Source organism: Peromyscus californicus, unplaced genomic scaffold (genome assembly GCF_007827085.1).
Source record: "Peromyscus californicus insignis strain IS unplaced genomic scaffold, ASM782708v3 Scaffold_8__1_contigs__length_139910024, whole genome shotgun sequence".
Lineage (NCBI taxonomy): Eukaryota > Metazoa > Chordata > Mammalia > Rodentia > Cricetidae > Peromyscus > Peromyscus californicus.
Window position 1 is genome coordinate 87,332,888 of NW_026294606.1, and position 18,777 is coordinate 87,351,664.

Consider the following 18,777-nt stretch of genomic DNA (forward strand, 5'->3'; position numbering starts at 1 on the left):
CACGTTCCGGTTCGGAGGCGCCGGCCCCGCCCCTGTCGCCGCGGCCTCCCCCGCCCGGCGCCATGGCCGCTGCGGCCGGGGACGGCGCGGCGAAGCCACTGCAAAGCGCCATGAAACTGGCCAACAGGGCCATCGAGCTAGACACCGGCAACCGGCCCCGGGTGAGGCTGGGAGGGGCGCGGCAGCAGGTCCGGGAGGCACCTGGCCAGTGGTGGGCGAGGGCGGGCGTGTGAGGGAATCCGCGCTTCCCGACGCGCGCGACAGCTCTGGGACCCCGCCCGGAGGCTCTCGGCCGGGCGGCTGTGGGCGCTCTGCGGGGACCTCGGACAGCTCAACTAGCACTTGGTCTCTGGTTTATCTGTTCAATGAGTCGGTGAAATAGAGCAAATAGAACCGTGGTTCTGTTTGCAAAGGACCTGTGAAGCAGCCCTCCAAGATGTAGATGACAGACGTGTGTGTGTTTGTGTCTGTGTCTGTGTCTGTATTCTTGACAGACACTGTGCAGACTTAATCCAGAAAAGACTGGCTGTCGGCTCATTCATGATGCTGCTGTTTGCACTTGCCTTCAAAGGTCATTTGTAAAGAAACACCGGCACAGAAGGGGTGTGGCCTGTCACTAAGGATGAATGCTAATTACAAGGATGGCAACTAGGTGGAAGAGCCGGCCAGGCCACTCTGAGCTACGCTTAGAGAGGAAGAATCAGTTTTTGTCCAGTTCCTCGAGTTGGTTTTCTAGGACATCAGGTTCTCCTCACAAGATGAAAATCCTACCCGAAATCCATTTTATCCTAATCTCTGAAGTGTTAATTAAAGTCGGGTAATTTGACAACAGATAAAACAAAACACATACATACCGGAGTGCATTCTGTCCTGAGCTGTCACAGAGCTCAGGGCAGAGGGGTCACACAGTTGAAACCTGTAGCGAGATGCTCTACTCTGAGCCAGAAAGTGAGATTGAGAGATGAGCCCTTATTCTCTCCGTAGACTTTTAGGAAGTATTTTTCGTAAGACATGGAAAGACTGCTGATCTTTGAGTTGCACAGGAAGGGGACTTTGTTATACAGAGTGGAAAATGGTGTCACTGCTGAGGCTGCCTTACCAAGCCTCCTGACTGAAGCTCAGCTCCTTCACTTGCTGGAGAGTAAGGCAGTGAAAGGAGGGATGTGTCCAGCTGGGGATTCCCTAGTGCAAAAGTGGGAAGAAATTCCCTGCTTTTGTTCTCAGAGGCAAACACTTTTTCCTTCAAGTCTAGACAGTGGGGATAGCCCCTGGCCTAGATGGACCATCACTGAAGTCTAGAAGTCTCTCAAAAATGAGCAGACACTGTTGATCCTGTGTTTTCCACATCCACTTGGCAGGCATGTTGTAGGCACTTCCATCTACTAGCCTGACCCCTGCCATTCTCTTCCCTACATACAGGAGGCATACATGGAATACCTGAGGAGCATTCACTACATCTCCCAGGCGTTACTGGAAGATGTGGAACACACTACAGGTATGCCTTCAGACTTGCTTCTTCTCTCAGGGTGGCAAATTTGTGGCCCCCAAATTTGATGGTCCCCAAAGCATTAGTATAGAATGTCATAATGTAACATGGTGGTGTTGAAGGGCAGTATTATGGGCCAGGGGATAGGTCATAGATCGGATCAAGACGCTGCCGCAAGGCAGTGAAGAGGGAGCTGCACAGTGTGAGGCATTGCCAGCAGAAGGATATTTAAAGGCCAAGAGGAGGAAGTAGTTATAGCTGTGCTTTGTACATCTTGGGTGGAACTGGAAAGGAATTTTGGGAACCTGTCAAAGCTCCACCCAGCATTGGGAGGAGCAAAGACCTTGGATGTATCTTGAAGCAGAAACCAAGCAGACCTGCTAGTGTTGATGGTGAGTTGCTAGCATCAGAGGATGTTGCAAGCAGATGATGGACAACTCTATGTGTAAGGAGAGAAACTGAACTCCACTGTGAGGCTAGGGATGTAGTTCAGTTGGTAGAGAGTGCTTTCCTAGCATGCATAAATCCCCGGATTTGGTCCCTGGCACTGCATAAACTAATGTGATAGCACAAGTCTGAAATCTTAGCATTTAGGAGAATCAAAAGTTCAAGATTGCCAGGCGGTGGTGTTGCATGCGTTTAATCCCAGTACTCAGGAGACAGAGGCAGGCAGATCTCTGTGAGTTCGAGGCCAGCATGGTCTACTGAGTGAGTTCCAGGACAGGCTCCAAAGCTACACAGAGAAACTCTGTCTCGAATAAAAATGTTCAACATCATCCTCAGCTACATAGTGAGTTTGAGGCCAACCTGAGCTACATGACACCCTGTCTCAAATTTTAAAAAAAATTAGAGAATTCCACTGTAAACATGTAAAGTCTGAGATACAAGCAACTCTCTGGACATAGGAACATAGTTAGGGAGAGCTAATGGGGAGCAAGGAAGCTCAGCTGAGTCCTCACGCCTCAATCTTTGAGGCGTCAAGACTAGCAGGAGGAACCTTATGGGAAGTAATATCCCAGAGGATAGAAAAAATTTGAATGACTTGCCATCTTTTGAAAGTAGGGCTGGGCAAAGACAATGTAGGGGAATTTGGATGCTAAAATGGAGGTGGAATGAAGAGAAGATGGAGTTTATGAGGAATTTGCTGTAAGGGGGAACAGGAGAGTGGGTCCAGGAGCTGGGTGGACTTGGCAAAGTACCAGGAGAAGATGTATCTACTGATATAAGCAGGCCCATGAAGAGAAGAGAGCAGCACAGACAGCTGTGTGAGGTCCGGGGTGGAAGGGGGGAAGTGCTCGCTGCAACGCTTGCAGGGGCAAGTCCGTGGTGCCGGCAGCGAGGAGGTGGCGGGCCCGGAGAGTCTGTAGTGCCCGTGTCTCTGCAGTAGGCAGGAGGGCTGCATGGCAAGAGTCCGTCCGATGCTTGGCTGCCCGTCATGTGTGTACATTGTTTTGAGCCATGGTGAAATGAATAAGGGTAAGCTGGCCTGACTTACAGTTCCTTGTTCTTAGTAAGACTGTGAGTCATGGTAGAAGGACTGTAACCAGCCCGCCCCCCCTCCCGTTCCTTCCCTAGAAGCTGGGGAAACTGTACCCCCTGAGACCTCAAAGATGCTGAAGCTGGCTGAACAGTGTCTGGAACGGGCCCAGTCAACAGCTACCAAACTCGGTGGGTACCCAAAGAAGGGGGCTCTTGGTACCTGCTTTGTGGGATGATCCCTAGCCTGCTGACCAGGTGCTCTCCGTGGCTTGCAGGGAAAATATGCTTGAAGCCAGCTGTTCCTGTGGCTCCTCCCATCCCCTTGCCCACCAGCCGTCACCGCCGAGTGTGTTCGGACGAAGGAGGGAAACTCTCCCCTTTCCTGCCTCCTGAGATCTTCCAGAAGCTGCAGGTGGTGGAATCACAAAACTCTAAGAAGTAAGATGGACAAGATAGGAGGTGTGCTAAGCTGGGGATGTTGTTGGAGACTGAGCAAAAGTGAGCTTCCTTTGGGTAGTTAGTTAAAATGGCTCCCAGAGTAGACACACCCCTCGCCTGACAGAAGCAGATGCAAATTCTGTTAGGAAGAAAGTACCTTCATCCTTCAAGAAGTTAGTGGCAAACAAAGATACCCATATAGAAATAGAAATGATGAGGTAATGGTTACAGAACAGACCAGTGAAGATTTCATGTAGTTTTCAGGTACAGGTCAAACAACACGGAGCTTTGTTTAGTATTTACAAAACTAAGTTTGAAAACACCCGAACAAGAAACTCTAAAGTCAGAGCCAGCAAATATAAAATAAAGTAGAAATTAAATCAAAATACAATGCTGAAATTTGTTTTTTAAAACTAGTTAGTGGGGACGGGCATGGTGGCGCACGCCTTTAATCCCAGCACTTGAGAGGCAGAGGCATGTGGATCTCTATGTGTTCTAGGACAGCCTGACCTACAGGGCAAGTTCCAGAACAGCCAGGGCTACACAGAAAAACCCTGTCTCTAAAATCCAAAACAAACAAAGAGATAAATAGATGTGTACAGGTTTATAATGACAGAGTAGACACACAGATGGAAAGAGAGAAATAGGCAAAGCTAAAATTCAGATGTCACAGAAACAAGACGTAAAATAGGAAAGACAGAAGGCTTAGCATGTTTTTTTAAGTTCTAGAAAGAGAAGAATGATATTGGGAAGGGGGCATTGTTTGAACATATAACAGCAGAGAGTTTTCTACACTAATGAAAAAATACCAAGACACAGATGTAGGAAACTCAGTGAACCCAACATGGATGAATCAGGCCCTTCTTACCATATATCCCAAAGGTACCTTTACCCGCCAGGTTCCTCAGGCCCCACCTGTCTGTGCATTCAGCTTCAGCACTGGGACGGATACAGACATCAACTTCAGGACGGAGTCTGTCCTCCTCAGGCTTCTCCATACCCTTTTGTCTGCTAACTCTGAATGAAAGCAGGGAGGTGTATGGCATGCTGCAGTTTTTTTTTTACTAAATAGACATAGCTCTCCCTTTAGTGGGTTGCAAATGAATCTTACTGTTTGGAACCCTGTAGTAACTTCCAGGAGTTCCTTGTTATTGCAGATGTCCTGCTTCTCTTGATAAGCCCCGAGTTCTAGCATTACTAACACCCATGTTTTGGCAGCAGGCCTCTAGCTTGCCCTCCCCCCTCTTCTGCATTTCTTCCTGCTTCATTGCCATCTTCTTTCATCTTGGTCTTAGAACGAGGTCAGGAGGGGTGTAAGAGTGGTTGCTCAGGTCACTAGAACATTCCTGGACTTCCTGTGCATGGACAGCAGCTTGTCCCTATTTTTAGAGAGCTAACACCACTGGAGAAGGCCTCCTTACAGAACCAGAAGCTGAGGGCCACATATGAGGCCCGGATGGCTCGTCTGGACCCCAGCCAGGCCATGCAGAAGACATCACTGGTAAGCAAGGCCCAGAGAGGAACTGGACTGGTCAGGGAAGGAACAGGGCATTGGGGAATTGGGCCTTACTTCTTCCTTCTTTCCTTAGACCCTGTCTCTACAGCGGCAGATGATGGAGAATCTGGTGATCGCCAAAGCAAGAGAAGAGACGGCATCCTTAAGGAATGATGAGAGTGAGGTCTTGAGTTGAGGGTGGAGAGGGGGCAGAATAGGGAGAAGGGACCAGGTGCCAGGTAAGTGTGGGACTGTAAGCCTTCCCAGCAGTGAAGCAGGAGATTAACCCTTACACTGTTCCCAAGGCTCTCCTTAGGCTCGTCTTCCTTCCTGGGAACAGCCCCTTTCTGAACTAATAATGGCTGTTCTCCTGGCCTTGTTCAGTACCAGACTCATCTCTAGAGGGCAGAAACAGCCTTACTTACCTAGACTCTTGGGACATCAATGGTATTAGAGGAGTATGGAGCAGATGAGGCATGGGGCAAGGGTGCATGTCCTCTCAGGTCAGACACTACTGGCCCCTTGACTCTGTTACCCCAGCTCCAGCGGAAGATGGAGGAGCGCCGCCTGCGCCTTCAGGAGGCCGCCAACAGGTGCATCTCTTCCCTGTCTCATAGGCATGCTGGGAGGCCTGGAAAAGGCTTCCTGAGCCCATAGGTCTGTCCCTATTCCCAGCTTGTCTTCCTTCTCAGGAGGTTCTGCAGTCAAGTTGCTCTGACCCCAGAGGAGCGGGAGCAGCGGGCCCTCTATGCTGCCATCCTGGAATATGAGCAAGACCATGTGAGTACTACTGGTCCACTCAGGGGAGTAGCACAATGGGGGGCACGTGGGCCCAGAGGACTTGGTTCCTTCCCACACCCCAGGGCAGCCTCACACAGTCCTTGCAGGGCATCCCATTGTGGAGATCCGACTGTGCTTTCCTCCAAGGTCCTCTGTCCTGCAGGACTGGCCAAAGCACTGGAGAGCCAAGCTGAAGCGGAGCCCAGGGGACCTGTCAGTAGTGACCAGCCTGGTCTCCCACTTGCTCAGGTATTCATAGAGTCCATCCCCCAGCCTGGGGTTCTCCTTGCTAGATGATGGGGAAGGAGTGAGAAAGAAGGAGATTAAGTCCAAAGGCTAGGCTACAGAGACCTGGGGGGCAAGGGGCTCCTGCAGAAGGGCCTTTTGTGCGGATAGCTTTCCGTTGGCTCCCATTAGCTTCTCTAGATTGGATAGGTCACACTTTAATTATGATATTCTCTAATGGGAAATGGCAGAGAAGTTATCTCTCTGAAATTGTTCATAGCGTGGTAATTTTTGTACAAGTAATATCACAGATGAGGGCATAAGGCCCAGGTAACTGAGGTCAGTTAATAGAAATTGAACTCAGATTTCTAAGCTTAAGGGTAAAAAGTAGATTGAGGCCCTGCCTGGCCTTGAGGGTGGCTGCTGTGGTGCTCACTGTTTGCTGGAGATGAGAAAAATGGGTGGGTATAGCAAGTGCCCACCTGGGGAGACTCTTCAGGGCCCAACTGCATCTTGCCTGCTCTTCCCCTTGCAGCCTCCCTGATCACCCGATCTCCCAGCTCCTGAAGAAGCTGCAGTGTGCAGTCTACAGTGCACTGTACCCTATTGTGAGCCGGGCTGCCATCAGTGCTGTGCCTGCACCAGGCTGCTGCTCCCTGCCCCCAGAAGCCAATGGCCTCCTGGCTCCTGGGAGCCGGCGACTCCGATCCTCCCAGAGCCTCTACTGCATGCTCTCCCCTTCAGAACCCAGTGCAGCCCCACGATCTCTGGATGGACCTCCTTCCACACCTTCTATCCCCACACTTCACTCAGGCCCCCTGGACAGAGAGGCAGACAGCAGCCCAGCAGGGCCTTCCTCACCCCTGGTCGATGCTTCATCCCACTTGCCAGACAAGGACAGCTCCTTTGAGGACCTGGAACAGTTTTTGGCTCTGTCTGAGCCACAGACCCCAGGAGCAAAGAGGGAGCCCTTGCTGGAATGTCTGAAGAGCACAGTGAAGGACATTCACAATGCCATCGGTGAGCCTGCTGGGCACCAACCCAGGAGCTGCACCAGTTGTATCAGCCAGTCCTCAAGTGCAACCTACTGCCCTGGACAGCAAAGACCTTTGTCCACCCCACCCATAGGAGCAAGCATTTAGGCCAGAAGAGCAGGCCCCAGCCCATTCCAGTCCCCAGGTGGAGCTGGTATGGGAGTCAGGGATGTGGTGCCTGGCACAGCCTTTGATCATCAGGTGGTCTGGCTGTGCCTACCCCAAGGCTTTTAGACATTCTGTGAATCAGTGACGAAGGTTCAACAGCCTGGGACCTTACTATTCTAAAGTTCCTGGGGTTTCTGTAGACTTAGGAGCCAGTCCTTTTCAGAAAAGGGCCATTGTCTCCTCTCTTCAGCAGGCCCTTTAGCTACATGGGAGCAGTGCATGACCAGGTCAGCCCCAGCGAAGAAGAGCTAAGACCTGGCCCCAGGTCATGTGACACAGGATAGGCAGGGGATAGGTGTGGGAGGTTGAACAAGTAAAATAACTAAGTAGAACAACACCGCTACCCCCCAGGCCTAGATGCTCCCTGTAGTTGAGTTGCACAGAAGCTCCATCTGGGGAACAGGGCACCTTGACTCTGAACTTAGGGCTTCTAGAGAGGTGGGGGCAGGTAAGAGCGCATTTCGACATCCCCACCTCTGCTTCTGGCAGATAGACTGCTCTCGCTGACTCTTTTGGCCTTCGAAAGCCTGAATACAGCCACCTCCAAAGACCGCTGTCTGGCTTGCATCGAGGAGCCCTTCTTCTCCCCGCTGTGGCCCCTGCTGCTAGCCCTTTACAGGTACTGCCTGCCTCCAGCCTGGTTCACCATCCCCGTGAGCGGAACTCTCCCCCCCAGTCTCCCAGTGGATTGTCTGATCCTAAGGCTATCCTCGGGTGTTAAAAGTTTGTAGGTGGCTGCGCCCGCCTCCCTAGTTAGGGACAGTCGGGCTGTCTGCTCAAATACCTGAGCAGCTCTCATAGGACTGAGCTCCAGAGATCCCCAGCCACAACTCTGCTTGTCTCTGGAACAGTGTCTCTTTGGTGGCTGAGCCTGGCCTCTCTGCTTTAGGAGTGTGCACCGTACCCAGGAGGCTGCTGTGAGCAGGAGCATGGAGCTGTACAGGAATGCACCCCCTACAGCCCTTGGCATCCCTGCCAAGCTCCTTCCACGTGTCCCTGAGGCTCAAGCCTCCACCTACCCCTACTGCACTGCGGCCCAGGAACTGGGGCTACTGGTCTTGGAGAACTGCCCCCAGAAGAAGCTGGAGTGCATAGGTGTGGGGGTCTGAGGGGCCCAGAGGTTTGAGAGGTGGGAGATGGGGATGTGCCTTCCCTACTAGCCTACAGGCCTGTCACTAGGCAAATATGGGGCAGTGCCTTTCAGTTTTCTCCCGTCCTGCATTATCAGGAGAGATTGGGCAGTACCAGGAGACCCCCTGATAGAGGAAACTGCATGGTCTCCCTTACACCAGGCCCCCTCTTTCACCCAGCACATCACACTCCACTGAAGTCGTTTTTCTGTACCACAGTGCGAACTCTTCGGGTCATCTGCATCTGTGCAGAAGACTACTGCCGTGCCCACGAGGCCAGGCCTGAGGCTGGATCCCAGCCCCCTGCTGCTGCCATGTGAGTCCAGAATGAGGATACTACCTGGAGGTATCCTAGTATACGTTCCTGCCCTGTGCCTGGCCAAAGAGGACCCTGGTGGCCCTGCTTCACTTAGCAGCCCCAGATTACATCACTGCAGAGAACAGCTCATTCCTACCGAGACCCTGGACTGAGACAGGGCAAGGAGAAGGGCTCCCACCCCTCAGCCATGTGTTCCCGTCCCTCTGGACGAGTTGTTGTTGCAGTACCCTCTGACTAGGCTGAGAGCTCCTTGGGATCCTGGGTCCTGGTTAACCTGGTAAGACCGAGAACTGCTCTTTGAGAAAGGCCTGCTTGGACCCCGGGTGCATACCTAGAGGAAGCAGGAAAGGAGCACTTTCAAAGTGAGGCCCCTTTCCTGTACTGATCGAGCACTGGGGCTCCCTGCACATCCAAGATGGGGCAGGTTCTTCCCACCCAAGCCACACAGCCTTGGGCTCTGGGATGCTTGAGCTTACCTCCAACTCTCCTCAACTCAGCTGTAACTGCATCCTCTGACCTGGAGTCAATGTCCACCACAGCTCTTGCATGAACTCTGACCCTGCCACCTTGTCCCAAGGACCAGGATCAGCCTTGACACCAGTCCTTGCAGACCAAGGGGCTGTTACCCTGGCCCGCACCTCGAGTCCCCCAAGTAAATGTCAGAATCAAGTACGAGGTCACCCACAAGGAGCTCAACCCAAGGGAGAGAGGGGCAGAAACTTCTCACCCACTCTAAGATTGGGTTGCTATTTCATCCTCATCACAGAGCCTGCCTCCCCTGCCCTCTTTACCCATTTTATAAAAGAGTTCCCAGGCTAAATGTTTGCAAATCACAGCTTCGACCCAAGCCACCCCCAACAGGGGGGAGCCATGTCCCTGTAGGTGGCAGGACACTGAGCAGGTACAGCTGGTGTGTGGAGCCTCCCTGGCCCATGGGAAAATGGTCAGACCCAAGCCATAGCCTCGGGTTCCAGCTGCCTCCTTGCTTCTTGGCCCCCATGCTCTTCTAAGAAGCTCTTCATATGTACCCTAACTAGTGTGAACTAGTGTGCCTAAACCTCTCCTGGGGTGGGCCCAAAGGGCCTGCTGCAGAGATGATTGTCTTCCAGTCTCAGCCGTGTGCTCCTAAGTTCCCAAAAGTGTGTGAGACCACAGCCAACTAGAAACTCAGAAGAGGCTGTGGTGTATCCTGTCTTTGGTATTGCTATTTGGGCCCAATTTTAACATGGCCAGGAGGTCTCCTGTGCTGTTTGGGGGTGGGAGTACAGGAATTGTAGTCAAGATGGCTCCAGAAAGCCAATGTCCCTTGTGGCCCTAGGCCCACTGACCGCTTTGCCTTTGCCCAGCAGTGGTGCTGATGACCTGCTGCCCATCCTGTCCTTTGTGGTGCTGAGGAGTGGCCTCCCCCAACTGGTGTCAGAATGTGCAGCCCTGGAGGAATTCATTCATGAAGGGTAGGAAGGAGCCCCAGGCTAGTAGGTGATTAGGAGACTGACATGCACTCCCCAGAGTGGGCAAGGGCTTCCCCAGGTGTGGGAAGAGCTGGAAATAGAGCAGCTGTGGCAAGAGGGACAAGGGAACCTCACCCCCAGACCTAAAGCAGTGGCTGTGATAGGCTGTGGGAGCTGCGAGGGAGGCCTGTAACCCCCCCATCACCTTTGGACAGCTCTCTGAGATCCACCTGTGCACAAGGCACTCGGGTTAGCATGCTCCATAGCCTTTAGAAGACCCTAGGCCAGAGAGAGGTAAAGGGTATCCCCTGAGCAGCATCTGCCTGCGGAAGAGCAGTGTACACTGCAGGGCATAACAGGGCCAGGACTGACATGGGGGAAAGGCCTCTTCCAACCCAGCTCCCTAACCTTAGCTGTAGCCACATCATTGTCCAAGCAAGTAGGGAATATGTTGCCTTCCAGAGGACTAGGCTGTCCATCTGTCCCCTCCAGGTGACACATCTCTTTTCCCACTTCCACATAGGTATTTAATTGGAGAAGAAGGGTACTGCCTGACATCACTGCAGAGTGCCCTGAGCTATGTGGCACTTCTGTCCCAGGGACGGCTGGACAAGTAGTGGTGGCTGGACCTCACAGACCAAAGGAGCCACAGGACCTCCACACTGTACTATATATCTGGTTTGGCGCCAGCCTGCTGTGGTGGCACTCTGCAGCTCTCGCCCACCTTCCTAACCACACATCTGTCCTGGAGGCCTAGGGTAGGGCCTCTTCTTCAGCAGGACATGGCTGGCTGAGTCAGGCCTGTTTTTGTCCTGGGCCTGCCTCTCAGACCGAATAGGAGAAATCTGTAGCTGCTGTTCCTTGGGGAGCCTGCAACACTGATGGGTCTCCGGTAAACCTGGATGGCCCCGGCCTGTTCTCATGGACACTACACAACCCCTACTGGAGCATCGACACAGAAATGGCTCCTGGGAACCTTGCTAGGGCAGTCTGGTTTTGTACCCTCCAATCTCCTGAGACAGCCAAAGTTTGTGTGAGCCAGTCTCTTGTTAGTCGATAACAAGAGCTTTACCCTTACCCCAGAGGACTGGGTGTAGGTAGTGTAAAGCTGTGTTGCTTATTTATCAGGCAGCAACTGCCTTGCTCACTTTTGCTGACCCAGGTATCATTTTGCTGCCCATGCCTGGGATATGAGCCTCTCTCCTACCGAGGTCCAGGACATCCAGCTCTGGAGTTACCTTGGTTGGGGACAGTGAACATTCAGGACACTGGCCAACACATACAGTTGTACAGCCTCTCCAGTTTCAGAGCCCAAGGGTCAGTGCCCTGACTGTTATATGCCCCCAAGTTTCCACCAACTCAGCCTGAAATAAAGAAGTGACTCCATCTAAGTCCATGTGACTTGCTCATTGACCCACTGGGCAGGCAGAACTCAGGCAACACAGACACCCTTTCTCTGCCAGTCTCCCAGATATCACAGATGACAGGGTAATGAGGGGCCACAGCCCACTCCCAGACCCTCTGCACAGAAGGGTCTTCCTAGGGCTCTTCGCATCAAGGAAAGTGTGGACATCACTCTAGGAGAGCAGAGGTCTGCAGAGTATCATTAGGAGGCTAGGATTAAGTCACTACTGTAGTTCTGAGCCTAGAGCAGTCTCCTGAAGGTGTCTCAGGAATCTTTATCCTACTCAAACACATAGGAATGCCCTGCAGTGGTTATACTTCCACATGTAGGGACATATAGTGATGTCCTGTGGGACCCTAAGAGTATCCAAGCACAGGCAACATCTTCCAGGGAGTCAAGCTGCCCCACCCAGAAAGGAAATATCCATGGCAACTGGGGTTGCTGTAAGGAGGTAGGTGGCATTCCAGTCCCAGACCACCAGAAGTGGTAGTGGGATTGTTAGAGATTCTTGGGGTAAGGCTGTATGTAAATTATTGGGCATTTATCGAACACTTGTGTTCTAAACCTGCAGGTAATGTCTTTTTTGACCCCACAAAGAAATAGATAACATGCCTCTTTGAGCCTGGCGGGCTGATTCCAGAGTCTAGTCTGCAAATGGTGAATAGAAACCTGGGACCATGACACCAGAAGCAGATGGTGGGCCCAGGTTGGCCTGGGCAGGGCAACCCAGTTCCTGGGGCACTTGACCCATGAAAGAAACCTCTGGAGTAGGAATGGGCCAGAAGCCCCTAGCAGTTTCTTCCCACCAGCATCAGGAATGGACAGGCTGGTGCCAGCTTTCACTGTCTCAATGGAGATTTCAACCCCATGTCCAGCTGCTAGTGAGCCACAAACTTGTCTCAGCTAGGCTGGGGAGATTCTCAGCAGTTAATAGCACTTGCTCTTGCCAAGGACCAGGTTTCAATTCCCAGCACCCACGTGGCAGTTCACAACCATCTGTAACTCCAGTTTTTAGGGGATCCGATGCCCTCTTCTGGCCTCCATCAGCACTTCCTACACGCAGACAGAACACCCATACGCATAAAAATAAAGGTTCAAACAAACAAAACCTTGTGTCGTGGCTGACTTGGGTTCTTGGCACTGCAGTCTCCTAGAGGCCCATGCTCCTGTGAAGTATATAGACCTTGGACATGAATGCCAGGGAACTATGGAGCCTTATGTTAATGTACCTGCCACAGGCCTTGGCTTTAACAGGGACCAGTCTAGACAATGGGTTGTGTTAAGTACGTCCTGGTGCTGAGAGTACTTGTAGGGCTGGGATCACATCAGATTGTATCACAGCACAACCCTGGGAGAACTAGACAGTGCTGTTCAGCCGACCATGGCACTAAGGGGAGGCAGATTTGTGTTCAGGTGACTGTGTGTGTGTGTGTGTGTGTGTGTGTGTGTGTGTGTGTGTGTGTGTTATGAGTCATTTTTGTTTACAACCGAAACTCAGAATTCAAAATTCATTTTGCTCTTAAATTTCTTTCTTTTTTTATTTTTTTGATTTTTTTTTTTTGAGACAGGGTTTCTCTGTGTAGCTTTGGAGCCTGTCCTGGAACTCATTCTGTAGACCAGGCTGGCCTCAAACTTACAGAGATCCACCTGCCTCTGCCTCCTGACCACTGGGATTAAAGGTATGTGCCACCACTGCCTGGCTGCCCTTAAATTTCTTATAGACAAATCAGAAAACATTTCAGCCAATGTTCTATTGTTCTGATAGTCTTTGTACAAACGAACCTTTTTTTTTGTTTTGCTTTGTTTTGAAGACAGAGTCTCATGTATCCTAGGATAGCCTCTAGCTTGCTTTATAGCATGGACAACCTTAAATTTCTCATTCTCCTGCCTCTGCCTCCCAATTGATGAGACTTCAGGGCTTTGCTACCATGTGGGTTTTATGTAATGTAAGTGGAAGCCAGGGCTTTGTACATGCTAGGCAAGCCCGCTCACAACTAATCCACAGCCCCAGCCTCCCACATGACCTTAATGAGCCAGTTGTCATCCAGTTTCTGCTGCCCACAATGTCACTGGGAAGACAAGTCTTCAAGGATCACCTTGTGCCTTCTGAGGCATTTGCTTATTCTAGGCACAGCTCTCTCAGGTTGGTTTAGGCTGAGTTCTCTCAGCAATGAAGCTTCCCACTGAGTTTTCCCTCTAGCTCACACACCAGCTGGCCTGGATTTTCTGGAAAGATTCCAGTTGAACTGGAACAAAAATTGTCATACATTTCCCACCATTTTGATTTCCTTGGCATGGTGTTGGGCTCCATAGCTGGACCTTGAAGTCCAATTTCTTTTCTTGCATCAGCAGTGTGTGGGAGGTGTCTGACTGGAACACCTTGAATTCCTCACACTTCCTACCATTGGGCTTCATTATTTGATAAACATGGATTTGTCCTTGTAGACTACCAGCTTAGAAAGAGGCCCAGCTCTCGACAGAGTTTGTGTTGTGTTGGCTGAAGGAAAAAACAAGGTGTATCTTTGGGTTAGTCCTTCAGCATTTCTAAGCCATTGTTCCTCCATAGAGCAGGGGTAAATGGCAATTCTGCTCCTGAAAATTCTAACAAGAAATAGCCCAAACTAATTACAAAAACAGTAACAACTACTATTGGGCTATATATAAAGGAAAAATATAATAATACCTGTAAGTGCAGGTGCTTTCATGTGGCACCAGGAACAGGGACCTGAAATATGGGGATTTAAGAAAAATAAAAAAAGTTTTTTTTTTTCTTGGTTTTTCGAGACAGGGTTTCTCTGTGTAGCTTTGCGCCTTTCCTGGAACTCACTTGGTAGTCCAGGCTGGCCTCGAACTCACAGAGATCCTCCAGGCTGGCCTCGAACTCACAGAGATCCGCCTGGCTCTGCCTCCCGAGTGCTGGGATTAAAGGCGTGCGCCACCACCGCCCGGCTAAAAAAAGTTTTTTAAAAAAGGAAAAAAGTTAAAGGCAAGGAACTCATGGGAATAGTGTGCACAGAGGTATAAAAGGGCAGAAGCATGCGTTGGAGGTAAGAAGATGGACAGGAAGGGTCCATGGAGCAGCGCTGGTTTGCAGAACTTCTGCACACCTGGTTGCTGGTGGGAAGAGTTAAAGTGGGACATGATTAGTTGATGAAATTCCTGGAGTTCATTAGTAACTTCAGCTTCTCTCCCTGAAGAGGGAACTCTGGATCCCAGAACTTGGTCCCCATTAGGAAGAGCAATTCAGAGGATTAGATGCAAGAAGACCAGAAAAAAATTCCTAGTAATGCTTTTCAGCTTTGGAAAGAAACAAAATCAGTAATAGATAAACATAATAGTTAAAATTAAAAATGAAAGTGATCAGAAAAAAGCAGAACTAATATGACAATAGAAAAATTAGAACCTAAATATATATTATCTAGCTGGGTGGTGGTGGTGACGCATGCCTTTAATTCCAGCCTGGTCTACAGAGAGAGTTCCAGGACAGAGAAACCCTGTCTCGGGAGAAAACAAACAGAAAGACAGATTATCTAATGTCTCTCTGCAAAGAGGTTGAGGGTTTCCTCCTCCTTGTGCTGATTTTGCTCCCCTACCTACAGCTCCGGTTTCCTCTGCTCCTAAAACCTGGCCATCAAGTGCACTTCTGATAGCATGGAACCTTTCCCCGCTGCTTTGTCTCGTTTCTCTCTGAGGTTGTTGGGAAGGCTTCTTACCCCCCATAAGAGAATTAACTCCTTTTGAGTCAAGGTCTCCCAGGCAAGAGACTTTGTATTAGCCAAAGAGATGGGAAAAGACATGGGAGGATTTTCTCTTTCACAGGTGAGTGAAACGCTCAATCCTAATAACCTAATATAGAAATGATATGCCCATTTCATTTAAGGCTCTTAAGATCTTAAGCAGGCTTGTGCTCAGTATGTACGGCTCCTTCTCCACTGTCTCTCCTTGATTCTATTTCTGGGGAAGCTTTTCTTCCCTCTGACTGGAGGATCTTAGCAAAGGCTTGTCTTACTGACAGTGAATATTTACAGTGGAAGACTGACTATTCAGAAAGATGTCAGGACCAAGCTATTAGAAATCAACAAAATAATGTGCCCATAACTTTTAAAATGTTAACAGGAGAACGTATGTATAGTGATGCTCAATAACAGATCACATATCCCCCTGAGGCTTATGGACAAATCAATGCATAAGTTACCAGATTCTGGGAAAAAAAAGACAGAGGAACTTTCTAAAATTGGACAGGGGTCTGAAAAGCCATATCAAGATTTTGTGGTGGTGCACACCTTTGATCCCAGCACTCAGGAGATAGGGACAGGTAGACCTCTGTGAATCTGAGGCCAGCCTGGGCTACAGAGTGAGTTCCAGGACAGCCAGGGCTACAAAGATTTTGTTTTTTTTTTTTTGGTTTTTTGCAGGCAGCCAATCACCTGATGGTTGATAGAGAGAGAGATGCCTACTGTGGATACCCGAAAGACTCAACCTATGGAAGATGGACGAAGAGGTTCCAAAGCATCTGCAGAGGCTACACCTGAAGAAAAGAACAGGGTGACAGAATTGTCAAGCAGTGAAGAACGGAGGCTGCCTACCAACAGTGACTCAGATGAAGAGATCAGTGACTGAGGGAAGAGACTTGGTGACATCTTAGGGGAAGGGTGTGACTGCAGAATTGCTGTTCCTTGCTGTTCTGCCTCTGTTGACTACATCTGTTACTGCTGAGACACATTGGGCTTATGTACCTACCGGATCCTCCTGTGCTTCACTTTGTTAACTGGGAAGAGAATAACATGCCTGTTTATGTCAATGACTCTGAGATTTGGGCGCCCCCCCCCCACTGCTAATCATGTTGTTCCCCAAGCAGAGACAATCATATGATAATTTAAGTATTGATGTTCACACCTTGTATGACGAATTATTAACCATTCAACATTCAAACGTAGATAAATTACCCTCTTCCATTGCTGCACAAAACCTGGAAAAGATTTTTGGTTATTATTTTTCTGTCTCTAATTGGACTTCCAAACTATGGTCCATAGGAATGTTGCTGGAAGCTTTTTGCTAGCTATACTGCCTTAAAATTTATTTGCTACTTCATGTCTGCTTTAAAAACTGACTTGCATACCCTAAATTTAAAAAATAAAAAAGCAGGAATTGGGCTGGAGAGATGGCTCAGAGGTTAAGAGCTTTTCCAGAGGTCCTGAGTTCAATTCCCAGCAACCACATGGTGGCTCACAACCATCTGTAATGAGATCTGGCACCCTCTTCTGTATACATAACAAATAAATAAATCTTTAAAAAAAAAAAAAGCAGGAATTGCAGGGAACCATGGAGCTGGCTTAGCCCAGCTACCTTGAGAGGCATTTGTCATAGGTTTTTCAGGTGAGAGTCCATGGCTCCTGGGACACAAGGTGCCTTCCAGTTCCTGGGAGACTGAAGCACCCACCCAGGCAGTGAAGTGTTCAGGTCGTTTTGGGTTTATTTCGCTGAATGTTCCCTTAGCAGTCAAGGAAGGATGGAAGCTTGACAGAACAATTGGTCTTAGACATTAATCTTGCGTACCCTGTATAGCTTGGAAACTTCATTGTATCCTTGCAACTACACCTGTATTGATCCTGGCAATTGCCATTATATTGTCTCCGATAAAGGTATAAAAAGTCTGATTGCTCTAACTAAACTAAACTAAAATTGTCACAGCCTCAGTTTGCTATGGCCCTCCCAACCAGCCAGATTTAGTTCCTTGTGGCCATATCAGGTGACCTTGGCCCAGTAAGTAAGCTCAGGCACCTACCAATAACCAGACCTAGTAGGTGGCTCATACCTATAATTCCAAAGGCTCTCAAGCTCTAGGCCAGCTGAGCTACACAGCAAAACTCTTTAAAGAGGGAAAAAAATACCAAGGAGTATAAAAGAAGTTAAAAATCACAACCACAATCAAGAGATGAAAGTCAAAGCAGTAACAGCTCCATGCATTGGATTGAGGAAAACCTCAGGAGACCGGCCAAGGCTGCACGTGATGGCGTAAGGAGGACACGGCTGTGGATGAACCGAGTGGAAGCCAGTTTACAGGCCTAGGCAGGATAAGTATGAATGGCCTTGATCTTGCAAATCTGCCTTGGTAAAACCAAGGTCCACAGAGGATGTGCAGAGCACCAAGGACATGCAATGACATATTGCCCGCCCTGGGAGAGCAAGAACGGTAAGTAGTAATGGGAGCAGAACAAATTACCCTAACTTACTGGCGCAAATGCACAGGCCGTTTATATTGTTCATGCCCCTTCCAGTTTAGATGAGGTCCATGAGGAGAGCTTGTCTCTACCCACCTCCTATCATCAGCTATGGCACTTTCCAGGTTGGAATTGACGATAAGAGGCTGAGTCTGTCGGAAGATCTGTCTTAAATCAGTGCTGATGGTTCACAGGGACCTCAGCTAAAGCTGTCAGCACTCCGTAAGACTTGTATGAGTATTCTATAAGTGCTCTAACAAACCACCGCAAAATGGGGGAGGGGACTTAAAACAACAGAAATGGACCTTTACAACTCTGAAGGCAACAAATCTAGAATCATCAGGGCTGCACTTCCCATAAACACACTAGTGGAGGATCCTTCCTGCCTCCACCAGCTCCTAGAGGCTTTCAGAATTCCTTGGCTTTGGAGCTATAGCCCATCTTTGGCTCCATCTTCATAGAGCTTTCTGTATATAAAACTCTTCTTATAAGAACATCAATATTATTAGTTTAAGGCTCATCCAGACTAATCATTCTAATCCAGACTAACCTCTTAGTTACAAATGGTAAGCAAAACAAAACAAAAAACATTAGCCCACTACAAGGCCTCACCATTAGTTTAACAGTTTCTGTTTGTTTTGTTTTGTTTTTTTTCAATGTTAGAGGCTGAACATAGGGCCTTGCTCTACCTCTGAACCCAGCCGAAGGCCCCAAGCCTCTTCATTTTGATGTTAGCTCCCTCATTATACAGCACTGGGATCCAGGAGCGTCTTGAGACAAGACAGGCATGGAAACTATGCTTTGGCCAAGGAAATTTTAAACAATGTCACCATGAGTTGAAGCAACCTCAAAAGTCAACCAATGTCCCCTTTGGACTGGTGTGGGCACACAGCAAAAAGCTCAGTGATAGCCAGCAGGATGCCTGAAGAGAGCTGCCTACTTAGTTCCACTGTTTTAAGTCCTGCAAATCTGAGGAATTCTACAAGAAAGCAGACACCTTCCCTATGCTGGGTTCTATCTCATCAAACTTGGCTTAGGTTTGGTGACCTGGAGAGATGAGGGGTACAGCCTGTCCAGGAAGGGATCTAACAAAAGATATTGCTTGCATGAAGCTTAGGTCTTAGGATTAGGGAGAAGGTGCCTCAG

The 18,777-nt window shown here is 49.5% G+C and overlaps 1 protein-coding gene and 1 long non-coding RNA gene across 3 annotated transcripts; both read left to right on the top strand.

Moving 5' to 3' along the window:
- Positions 1-17: 17 nt before the first annotated feature.
- On the top strand, positions 18-11,396 carry Vps9d1 (VPS9 domain containing 1). Of its 2 annotated transcripts, none has more exons than XM_052727326.1 (15): positions 18-161; positions 1,420-1,495; positions 3,065-3,154; positions 3,241-3,403; positions 4,793-4,904; positions 4,993-5,055; positions 5,439-5,491; positions 5,591-5,678; positions 5,842-5,927; positions 6,439-6,923; positions 7,595-7,724; positions 7,995-8,200; positions 8,455-8,551; positions 9,904-10,008; positions 10,529-11,396. In XM_052727326.1, the coding sequence occupies exons 1-15, from the start codon at positions 63-65 to the stop codon at positions 10,620-10,622; spliced, it is 1,947 nt and encodes a 648-aa protein (XP_052583286.1). In that variant the 5' UTR covers positions 18-62; the 3' UTR covers positions 10,623-11,396. The 2 variants fall into 2 exon arrangements, with proteins under 2 accessions (XP_052583286.1, XP_052583285.1); XM_052727325.1 differs by having other exon boundaries at positions 19-161; positions 3,062-3,154.
- Positions 11,397-12,928: 1,532 nt separating this feature from the next.
- Positions 12,929-16,303, top strand: LOC128103550 (uncharacterized). Its single transcript, XR_008215706.1, has 2 exons — positions 12,929-15,229; positions 15,826-16,303. It is a non-coding gene; the product is annotated as an uncharacterized LOC128103550 (long non-coding RNA).
- Positions 16,304-18,777: the final 2,474 nt, after the last annotated feature.

Excerpts from the sequence above, each read along its gene's own strand:
- Vps9d1 (XM_052727325.1), top strand. The coding sequence starts at position 63 with ATGGCCGCTGCGGCCGGGGACGGCGCGGCGAAGCCACTGCAAAGCGCC. Across the intron at positions 5,056-5,438 it reads CCAAAGCAAGAGAAGAGACG|CTCCAGCGGAAGATGGAGGA; the intron begins GCATCCTTAAGG and ends CTGTTACCCCAG. Across the intron at positions 5,679-5,841 it reads TGGAATATGAGCAAGACCAT|GACTGGCCAAAGCACTGGAG; the intron begins GTGAGTACTACT and ends TCTGTCCTGCAG.